The sequence below is a fragment of the Mus musculus genome, chromosome 18 (genome assembly GCF_000001635.26).
Source record: "Mus musculus strain C57BL/6J chromosome 18, GRCm38.p6 C57BL/6J".
In the NCBI taxonomy this organism is placed as follows: domain Eukaryota; kingdom Metazoa; phylum Chordata; class Mammalia; order Rodentia; family Muridae; genus Mus; species Mus musculus.
The window spans coordinates 14,751,347-14,763,115 of record NC_000084.6 but is presented as its reverse complement, the minus strand read 5'-3'; the positions used below and the strand labels follow the sequence as shown (position 1 = coordinate 14,763,115).

General features: G+C 41.1%; 1 protein-coding gene across 3 annotated transcripts in view; it reads right to left on the bottom strand.

Moving 5' to 3' along the window:
* Nucleotides 1-814: 814 nt before the first annotated feature.
* The window catches only part of Psma8 (proteasome subunit alpha 8), a 56,167-nt gene continuing 45,212 nt past the window's right edge, over nt 815-11,769 (bottom strand). The window contains exons 5-7 of one of the 3 annotated variants that reach the window (XM_006526294.4): nt 5,715-5,834; nt 5,432-5,494; nt 815-1,769 (exon numbers count right to left, since the gene is read on the bottom strand). In XM_006526294.4, the coding sequence (XP_006526357.1) occupies nt 1,677-1,769; nt 5,432-5,494; nt 5,715-5,834 (276 nt within the window). In that variant the 3' untranslated portion in view covers nt 815-1,676. The remainder of the gene's footprint in view (nt 1,770-5,431; nt 5,495-5,714; nt 5,835-11,769) is intronic. The other 2 variants (NM_001163609.1, NM_001360823.1) reach the window with 2 other exon arrangements.

The following is an 11,769-nucleotide window of genomic DNA, read 5'->3' as shown; positions in this document are numbered from 1 at the left end:
TTTCCAAAAAACAATGACACGAACTAAACATTTCCACTTTAAAAGAGAGGAATGAGGGCAAAACAAGGGTTCTAGTGACCTGACTCCAGCAAGGCCACGCCCTACAGTTCCATCATTTTTAATAACGGCACAGCCAGCTGGGGACCAACTATTCAAACACAATGCTGTTTTCTCTTCAGTCCTGTTTCTCAGAGTCTTCAGAATGCAGCCCCTCCTCCTGTAAGGAACTGCCACCTTATGAATAAATTGCAGTTCCTCACTTTTCCTGTTTTAGCCCCTTTTGTTCATAAGGGCATAAAATGTTTCATTTCCTTTTTTTTTTTAAAGTCTGGTATGGTATGCTACATTTATTATTGAAGTTTTTTTTTTCCAAAACCATTAACAACATAACCTTTGTTAAATTTACAGATAGTAAAGGAAATAGACCATTGACACTCATAAATTTGTAAGATTGGGTGCAACCATATGACATTTTTATCACTTTGGGACAGTTCCATGTTTTCTCAGCATGTTTCTAATGAGATGAGTAGTATATGAAGGTCACTTCAAATCACTGTGCCTTCAGCTTTCCTATAGCCATATTTTTTGTATGATAATGCTGTCTCTCACTCCTGGAAGTTTGCCTGTTTTGCCTTAGGAATCCATCTTGTATGTGTATGTGCAAATATACATATATGTCTATATTTTTTTCACTAACTGTGTGGTCTTCCATCATGTGCCAAAGAGATGAACAAATTGAGTTCTTCACAAGTAGCTAGACAATTACTCTACCCTTACTCTACCCAATGATCTGCCCTTTGAAGGAGACACTCTATAAGTTACCAACTTTATAAACATTTATTAAGTCACACCATAGGCAAGCTGCAAGAACAAAGATGAGTATGATCTGGAACCCAGCCTTAAAGCTCTATTGGAGCCTCTAAATTAGAATAGAAGGCAGACATAAAGAATTTCACTACATTAATCCCAAATGAAAATGATTGTAACTTAATGTCCATCTTCCTGCTATATAGTAATAAGGACAAAAGCTAAGTCTAGCTGGGCATGGGGGGACAGACGAGTTACCCATTGAAAAGTGAAGATAAAAAAATCAGGAGTTCAAGGTCATCCTCTGGCTACAGAGGGTTTTCAAGGCCAGTGCGGGCTACATGAGATCCTATGTTAAAAAAGAAAAACCAATAATCTGAGCTTATTTTTGTCCCTATATTTTTTTTAGCATCTATCACAATGCCTAACTTACAATCCTTCTGCTTTAGCCTATGGAGTCAGCACATACAGATTTTATCAAATTGTTGACACCTCACCAACACATTGATGTCCTTACCATTCACCAAGAAATGCCGCTCAGGGTTCTGTTTACTCTGAGATGACTAGCTCCTTAACTAACAGAGAAGAGACAAACTTCAAAACATTACTAACTTTAAAAATCATCTTCTTTCCCCCTAGAATTTGCTTGTATGAAGAAAAGCAACAGTACTATTCTATTCAAGCTCTACAGTATACGATTAGAGTTACGTGGAACTGAGGAATTTTACAGAAAATCTTCCCATTAACTTATGTTTGAAAACAACGGACATTCTTGAAGATGAACGTAGAAAAGCTCAATGGTTGGTTCCAACCCATTGATTTCTTCTAAAACCTCAGGAGGGAACTCTCAGCGCCCAGTGACGCTGGCATTAGGTTGACTTCTTTGACTTTGTCTTCTCTGCTTCGTCCTTTTCCCTTTCTATTTCACTCACCTCCAGTTCAATTTCTTTGGCACTAAACATCTGAGAAAAGAAAACATCAAAAAAGTATACCAATACTTGAATATTTTCTATCTGTAACTTCGTATCGTATAACCTCAGAATGCCACAAAATACCTCAAAGTGATGCACCTGTACTAAGGGGGTTAAATTCAGGCCTGCGACATCCGGCAGCATTGCAGGGCAGGGCATGATACTTCCTTACACATCCTGTACATACACTGTCACCCTGTGACATGTAAATGTCATGCTGATTTCTGAGAACTCCCTCTCTTTCCTCCTACTGTGTGCTTCTCTTACATAGTTCAGCTATTGCTATGGCTAGCATGTAGATGATTCCCACAGACTAAGGTATTTTGGGCATTTGGTGCCAACCTGGTGTTGTTCTTTTGGAAAACAGTGGAACCTTGGAAAGGTAGGGGCCTTAAGTTTTGTAGCTTGGTGCCACTTCTTGTCCTGTCTCTACTTCCTATTATAGGGTATGCATTAGAAGGTAGGAAGGAGTTCTAGCCCAGATTGTGGGGTGGGGGTGGGGGAGGCAGGGAGCAGACAGACAGTGTGAGTGCATGTGCATACACACACCTGTGAGGATAGTATGTAAAGACACTCCTTACTAGAAGCTGATCATGCCGGCACTTGATCTGGAATTTCAGGGCTGAGAGAAATAATTGCATTTTAAGTCATCCACTCTGCAATAATTCTGTGAAGGCCTCCCCAACTGAGACAAGCTTACAGTAAGGATACAGTTTCCAAAAGGGGTAAACACCATGTTCTAGGAACACAGAATGAACCAGGCAAGGAGATCTGAGCATGACATAGCTGGTCCTTCCGAACAGAGGAAAGGGATGGTCAGCTGGCCCTGTGGAATGGGAGGGGAGTCTGAGACACCTTTCTCCCAGGGCTCTGAGTTGACTGCAGCTTCAGACTACTCAACCTCATGCCTCACCTCACTGTGCCAGTTCCAACTTCTTCCAGCACGGCTGAGATTTCTAGAGCCTGCTTATCATCCTTAATCTTTTATTTGGGCACCAAGGTTTCTTTCTGAATTTCTACCCTTAAAAAAACTTTTGACATCGTTCATAAGAAATATTCTGTGTTTTTCCCCTTTTAAGCAAATACATTTTCCTTCTGTTTACTATTATCCCTTTATTCCAGCCCCCAATTTTTTCTTGATACTTTATCTAGACATTATAGAAACATGGTTAAACAGGCCAAGAACCAAACTGTGGTATTTTCTACTTCTGTATATAAGAACACAAACATATTTCATATCTCCTTTTTGTTTAATTATACTGATTGAAATGAGTACAATTCAATAAGAATCTACCAATCTAGCACAGAACACTACCATTTCATGTTATTTCATTTACTAATAGCATTTTAGTGGTGGTGTGGGGGTGGGTTGTTGTTGTTGTTGTTGTTGTTGTTTTCGTTTTTGAATCAGGGTCTCACTATGTAGCCTTGACTGCCCTGGAACTCATTATATAAACCAGGCTGGCCTTAAACTCACGGAGCTCGGCCCAACTCTGTCTTCTGGGTACTGGGATTAAAACTATGCCTGTCCCATACTTCTTTGAGGTAGGAGATCTTGCTAAGTAGCCATGGCTTGCTTACATCTTGGGATCCACTGCTTTGGTCTCCCTAGTGCTAGTATGACAGGCATGTATCATCGTGGTAGGTTATATAGCGATGCTTGGGTGGAGTAATTAATAGCCTCATTTTGTAGAGGAGAAAGCTGAAAGCTAATGATGGGGGAAATTTGCTCAAGGTCATCCTGCAAAACGAATTGATGTGCTAGAGTGTAGACTCAGGACAGTACACCTCAGCATGTTAAACTAGGTCTACTAAATCAAAGTGCTCTACTCACGGTGCAGCCTATGCTGAAATGTTATGTGGAATGACACTATAACTCTGTATCCAGTCACTTGTCACCAAGTCATGCATAACTTGTATGTGTGTATCTATCCCAGCAGGTATGCTTGTGACATAGCTAAAGAAACAACCCTGGCTTCTGTGGTTTCATAGCTTCTCTGGTATTGTTGTATCTGTCCCTAAAGTCTTGTCAGAGGTGAAAACCTAGTCCACTACTCATCTCCACAGCCTGTGTTTACACTCCATTGTTTCTGTGGGACTGGGCAGGGGGCCTACTCCAAGACCCTGCCCCCATTCCTCTTATTTATTGAAACTTTGCTGCTGTCCTATCTTCTTGTTCCATCTTTTGGAAAAGTGGTAAAACACACACATACACGTGTGTGTGTGCACATTATTTTACATACTACTAAATTTGACATGAATTTTTTTTCTGAAAATACTTTCCTTAGACACAAAGGAAAACACATATAAAATCTATCTTCTAAGTATATTTTAGTACAGCTTCCCATGTTTTGAGAGGTTTTATGATTTTATGTAAAGAACTATTGGCGAATGAGACTGCTAACAATTCTACCTCAGGGACAAGAAACCACATAAGAAATGCTCTTAAGCCACTGAGGCCACTAGCATAATAATCTGACAAGTTGTTCTGATTTTAACTCATAATGGTTGAAGAAAGGCATAAAAGCAATATTAGGATTGTTTCCAAGAAGTATGAAAAGGTTATTATACTAGAGATTAAAATTAAGATGTGAAAGAGGAGGAGTTACAGAGACAAAGTTTGGAGCTGAGACAAAAGGATGGACCATCTAGAGACTGCCATATCCAGGGATCCATCCCATAATTAGCCTCCAAACGCTGACACCATTGCATACACTAGCAAGATTTTATCGAAAGGACCCAGATGTAGCTGTCTCTTGTGAGACTATGCCGGGGCCTAGCAAACACAGAAGTGGATGCTCACAGTCAGCTAATGGATGGACCACAGGGCTCCCAATGGAGGAGCTAGAGAAAGTACCCAAGGAGCTAAAGGGATCTGCAACCCTATAGGTGGAACAACAATATGAACTAACCAGTACCCCAGAGCTCTTGACTCTAGCTGCATATGTATCAAAAGATGGCCTAGTCTGCCATCACTGGAAAGAGAGGCCCATTGGACTTGCAAACTTTATATGCCCCAGTACAGGGGAACGCCAGGGCCAAAAAGTGGGAATGGATGGGTAGGGGAGTGGGGGGGGAGGGTATGGGGGACTTTTGGGATAGCATTGGAAATGTAATTGAGGAAAATACATAATAATAATTTTAAAAAGAGATGTGAAAGAGGATCAAGGCATTTACAAGTGAAATGTAGAGACATCAGATGAAAACCCACCACACAGGACAGAGGCATGTAACTCAGTGGGATAATGCTTATGATGTACACGGGACTGAAGTGTGTAGCACATACGATGCACAAAGCCTTGGAACCAGAGGAAAAACTGCAGTGATCAGAAAGTATGAAGGCCTTTCATATAGTGGTGGCAACACAAGTTCCTGCTCTCTGGGTGGGCAGACTATAAGAGTTCCTACTGACAGGCATCAACAATAAGTGGGCAATCTGTATCAAGCTCTTATCACCTCTCTAAGTCTTCACAAAGCCAGGAGCATGGCCTTGCTTGCAGTAAGCTAGCAGATGAGCAACTCTCAGCCCAAACAGAGATGCCTCTGGTGTCTATGGATGTAGCATGCTTGCAATGGCAATTCACAGGCACCAACAGCATTTTAACGTCGATCCAACTATGCTAGTAGTATTTCTACGTTGGTCAGTAACATACCTTCAAAGGTTGATCTCTTCTTATTATAGCCAGTTCAATGTTCTTTCCGCCAGACTGGACAACCTAGTGTGGAGCAAGGACACATAAATACCTCTTCAGCTGATTTGGGTACAGCTCAGTGGTACAGTATGTGCCTGGTATGTGTGTGTGTGTGTGGCCCTGGGCGTGAGTCTTCAACATTATAAGCAAACAACCTACTTCTGGAAATTGTGTGTTTAATGAACAAAGCAAAGTAAAGAAACCCAAAACAAATCCTCAGAACACAGCATGCAAGGTCACTCACTTCGAGCAAAGCTTTTATTGCTAATTTGATAGCTTCCTTGTCATTTGAAATTGCATCTTCTGTGTAATTTTTTTCCAGAAATTCCCGGACAGTTTTAGCACTTCGGCCTATTGCATTTGCCTAGAAAAATTAAAACAAAATTATTGATACAAATGGGTTTTTTGTTACCATATATGACCAGGTTTTGGGGGTTTACTCCAGTGTTGAATAATAAGAGAATCATAAAGTGAAAACTTGACAAGCATTTTAGAGAGTCATTTGTTACTATGTGATTAATCCATAATATTACCCCCGAGTCTTCCATAATTCTTTCCAGATCTACCTTCACCTCTCTAAAATCCCCACGTTTATTCCCTCTATTTAAACAACCCACTGAGTCCAATTTGTGCTGCCTATATACATGTCTGGATCAGCCATGGAGTGTAGTTACCCACCAGAACCACACCCTTAACAGAAACTGACTGCATCACCTGGCCACAGCTCTCAGTCGGGGGTGGGGACCACGAGCTCTCACCCCTTACCACCCATGGTCCAATGTGGACCTGGTCTTATGCAAGCAGCCAAAGCTGCTGTAAGTTTACAGATGCAGCTGCCCTGTCACTTTAAGAGGACAGTCGCAGTCCAGTCCTCCTGACCTCTGTGCCTCACATTCTTTCTGCCCTCTCCTTTGAGATGGTTCTCTGAGCCTCAGGGTGAGGTGACAGATGTCTCATTTGTAGCTGAGCACTCCACGGACACTTAGGCTCAGCACTGTAATCAGCTATGAGGTCCATAGCAGTTACCACCCACTGCACAACGACACATCTATGGTGGGAATATTTGTAAAAGGTATTATTTTTGAGTGTGTGTATGTATGAATATCTGCCCACAGAAGCCAAAAGACCTGTCACCTGATATGAGTGCGGGGAACTGAACTCAGATGCTCAGCAAGGCCAGTATGCATTCTTAACATCAGAAGTAAACCCTTCTGTTTGGCGTGGTTATTGAGACTAATTTGCTTCTCATAATTTTGTGTTACCTGGCTGCTTCCCAGAGTTTTATTAGAAAATTTCCCTAAATCCTAAAAGTCTTACAAGCTCATTTCACAGAGCTCACCCAGCCACACTGGTCTCCAAGGCTCTTTGAAACTGAGAGAAGGCGCTGTAACACTGCTCATGCTTGGTGTGTGTGTGTGTGTGTGTGTGTGTGTGTGTGTGTGTGTGTTTGTTTGTTTTCATGCATCAAAAGCTTACACTTCCACATCACATTTCATCATCAAAGGAAGTCAGAACAGGAACTCAACCAAGGCAGGAACCTAGAGACAGGAGCTGATGCTGGGGCCATGAAGAGGTGCTGCTTGCTAGCTTGATCCTCATGGTTTATTCAGCCTGCTTTCTTAAAAGACTCAAGACCATCAGCGCTAAGCCTTCCCCATTAGTCACTAATTAAGAATGCACTATAGGCTTGCCTGCAGCTTGATCTTATGGAGATTTTCTTAATTGGATCACCTTCCTCTCTGATGAATCTACCTTGTGTCAAGTTGACACAAAGCTAGGCAGCGCAGTGTTCTCCTGTGATAAGAAAAAGAGAGGTGACATTCTGGCTGTAAGACAGGCGAAATCAATCTCAAATCAACTGGGAAATGTCCTCTCTTCTGGATATTGTTTATAGTGCTAGAAGATACCGTCCAGCCAGAAGTCATATCAATGATCTTATCAGAATTGGACACTTCCTGCTGCAATACTTACCTACTAATGCAATAGTGCCATGACACTTATGTGATAACTAGCTACTTTGTGATTTAGGCCTTCTTCACAGGAAGGGATTTATTCCTGGAACTGTAGTCCTGGTCAAAACCTTGTGGCCAACAAATCACTGGCCCTAAGGAAAACCCTGTTGTTATTATTTTGCTAAATGATCAAACTGTCAAACTGCCTTCTAAATATCTTCACACATTGACCTCAGCTGTTCTCAAACTTTGTCAGAGAAGCATCTTTGTGCAGTGGGCAGGAATCAATGGAGAGATGGGTAAGTGGTCTAAGTGCTCAGCCCTAACAGGACATACACACTAACCCTACTGTCCCCAAGGATCAGGGGATGTCATGGAAGATGAGGCAGAAGAATGTAAGAGACCATTTGGAAAAGACTGCTGGCTTCTGGACATGACCAGGCTATTGCAAAACTTCCAGCAGCTATGGATACTTACATAAGATCAAGCCAGCCAGCCAGGTGTGGTGGCCTTTAATCCCAGCACTTGGGAGGCAGAGTCAGGCAGATTTCTGATTTCGAGGCTGGCCTGGTCTACAAAGTGAGTTCCAGGACAGCCACGGCTATACAGAGAAACCCTGTCTCAAAAAACCAAAAAAAAAAAAAAAAAAAAAAAAAAAAAAAAAAAAAGATCAAGCCAGCTGTATTGACTATATTTGGAATGAACTACAATCCAGAATTAGAAGGCTCACCAGTGAGAGCTGGGAGATAGAAATTTCTGATCTGGATCTTGAGGCATAGTGACTATGGATTCCAGAAGATTATGACAGGGACGTCTCCGAGTTCAAGGTCATCTGGGATTAAAGGTGTGGTGGAACACACCTTTAATCTGGGATATACCTTCTGCTGGAGACCATATAAGGACATTGGAAGAAGGGAGTCTGGCTCTCCTTCACCTGCTTGCCTTGTGGGACTGAGTAACTGCTAGATCCTTGGACTTCCATTCACAGCTACTACTGAACCATTGTTGGGAATTGGGCTGCAGACTGTAAGTCATCAATAAATTCCTTTACTATATAGAGACTATCCATAAGTTCTGTGACTCTAGAGAACCCTGACTAATACACCAGCCAAATACCAGAGAGGATAAGGGTAGATGGTGTCCAGGTCCCACCCTGGAGTAAGAAGCTAATGACAAAAAATAGTTGATGAAAAAAGAATCATTACTGAGGATGTAGCCACTGCTAGGTTTCCCATATTGCACTGGATGGCTCCATAGCTGTGAATGCTAACTAAACTTAGATTATTAAAACACACATGTTCTTGCGTGCAAGAACACACACACACATACACAGTGGAGGCTGCCAAGTTGAGGAGACATAATAGAAGACAGAAGGGAAAATGAGGGGCTAGATATTTCATTGTACATACTTATTAAAGTCTAGAAATGTAGGAATATGAAACTTTATCCATAATATATAAAATTGGTAATAATTTCTATTTTGAAATACATATAATAGAAAAAGATAAGCCAAATGTTTTTAGTAATGATGAGTTAGATGTTCCTGTTAAAGACCCTGAAGAGCTCCTTCAGGATCTGCCAAAGTGACTCAGCAAGGACTTATGAAGTGTTCGTGGCACTAATCTGGAGACCTGAGTTCTACCTCCAAACCCACATAAAGTTGGCAGAACACCACCTCCTTTGACCTTCACTTGAACACCGTGGCATGCATGGGATCACATATGCACATGCATTCACAGGCAATAGGAACAGCCTGAAGAGGCAGCTCAGGAGTTGAGAGCTCTTGTTGGTCTTGCAGAGAATCCAGGTTCAATTCACAGAACCTATGCGGCGGTTCACAGCCATTTATAACTCCAGCTCGCAACCATCCATAACTCTAGTTCTAGGGGATCGGACCCTGGCAACCATAGAAACTAGGCATGCACATGGAGCATATAAATACATGGAGACAGCACACTCATACACAGAAAAAGATACATATTAAATATGTGTAAACTTAAAAAATCCTTTCAGTCCCAAGGTTTTGTGTTTAAGGTGTCAGAATTTAAAGTAGGTTCCGTAGACTGTCAGAATTTAGAGAAGGAAGATAAGATGTAAGATAAAGTGGTTCTAAACTGAAATAATTTTGAAGGGACCTATTAACTATAAGGTTAACCACAATTAAAATATCTACAGTGCCTTTTAGAAGACGTGGAAGTGTTTCAATAATGAAACACTAAATTTCTTTAGGGAAATGTTTCCCACAGATATAAAGAGCTCATTATATTCTTTAACACAAAAGAAAAACACTCAGAGAAATAATAATCTTAAAGGTATAATATAGTATCTTACTTCTCAACTTTAAGCATTTATGGCCAATGTTGAAAAAAGCAAAACCTGTCCCCAGAGCATCAGTACTGTTAGTGCCTGGCCTTAGTCTAGAGAAGCGAGTGTCCTGACAAACTGGTTTTAGTTAATCTTCCCATTTAAACACTTCACCCATACTTGTTCTCATTATGCCCCTCATATCAGCGCTTACCAGTGTTCATTACCAGATAATTTTAATGCTTTTAAATGAAAATCTAAAGAAATAAATAATAAGCAAGAAATCTTTGAATATAAAGTTTGAGTGGTAATGACAACAGTGTAGTAAAAATTTTATAAGCAGTAACATAAATGAAAGGTTCTTATAAGCATATTTCATTTCTTATATACATATTTAGGTACCTATACTTCAGATCTGCTGTAGCCACATACTCAATTTTTAAAAATAAATGTTACAAAATACTGGTTTTTTAAAAAAATCATTTAATTAGGATTACAGCAAAAGAAATTCAGAATTTAATAATCTGAAGGCCTTATTTCCTCATCATAAAGTATATGATTAGTGAGAAAATAAATCTTGAATGTCCAGGACACAAACTTTCTCTAGCACATTTTATGTAATAGAGGAAATAATTAAAAAATGTATAAGGTTTCAAAAGTTCAAGAGAATACTTCCAGCTGAGATCCAAGTAGACCATGCAATATGCCTACCTCCCTTATTCATTAACTATAATTAATGCCTCTCTAGTATGTAAGGTTCTGGGGCTTGGCACTAGGATTCTAATAATGTAAGACACAGACAAAAATCCCTGTTCTTGGACAGCTTAAAGTCCAGTGTGAAATGGAGAAGCAGACAATGCACAAGGAAATACTATGTATTTGAAACAACATGCTGGTGAAAATATAGACAAACACACAAACAAACAAAAACCAGAAAGAGAAGGGCATGGGGAATAGGTTGCAGTACCAGGGAAAATGGTTAGGAAGAGTCCTCAAAACAAAAGATGGAAGCCATGAAGACATCTTTGAGAAGAAAGCTCAAAGCAAAGAGAAACATGTGGGAAAACAAAAGAGAAAAACTGTGAGGAAGGCACATGCTGGCAAAGAAGAGCAGAAGATACTAGTGTGACTGAACCAAGAAGGCAAGGGTGGGTGGACACCTAAGCAGACGAAGGGGTTAAAGTAGCAGAATAAACTGAATTTCGTTTTTCAGACTCCATTTTAGGTTGACTTGCCCTCAGAGAGGCATGGCCCCCACCCTGGAGTTCTGAGAAAAACACGAAATGTGTCTGGCAGTTGCAAATAGACACAGCAGCTGCAGATAACAACAGAGTGGGCTAAGAAAACACAAGTCATTCCCAGGTCAAGATGCCCCTTTTTGATGTATGGCCCCTCCTTTTGGTTTGACCAAATGTTGTGAACAATCAGCTTAAAGGCCAACATCCCTTTACCCTCTCATGTAATGCCAAAGCTTGGAAACTCCAGCTTGCAGTTTTTTTCCTTTATAAATCCCTTTCCTCTAGATCTTGGAGCAGCTCTCCTATCCTGTTGCATAAGGAAGGCTTGTGGCCTAGCCTCAAGCCTGAACAAAGAGTCTTGTGTGCTCGCATCAGAGTTGTGGTTCCTGGTGGTCACTTTGGGGGTCTGTTGATCTGGGTGTTGGCCTGGAAATCCGGAGTCCCATGACCTAGCTGGAGGGTCTGGCACTGGCCAGTAAGTTTCTAGTGTCTTTGTGTATTGTCCCTGTCTGTTCTTACTTTTGTTTTTTTTGGAAAAAGAAAAAGTCTTGAAGTGTCAGTATATGCAGCAGGGAGTGGAAGCACTGGAGGGTCACAGCTGCAGGGGTCAAGGAGACGCCCCACCCCACCCCCCTGCAGGTGGATGAGGTGCGCACCCATCAGAGGAAGTTTTGGTGGAAGACGGAGAGTTCCACCATCAGTTACTTTCCTTTCTGTGCCGCTTTTGTTTCCAGTTGCAGAGCAGCTATTTTTTCTATGTCTGTCTGTTCTGATTCTTTTGTTGTTTGGTCTTTGTCTGCATTGG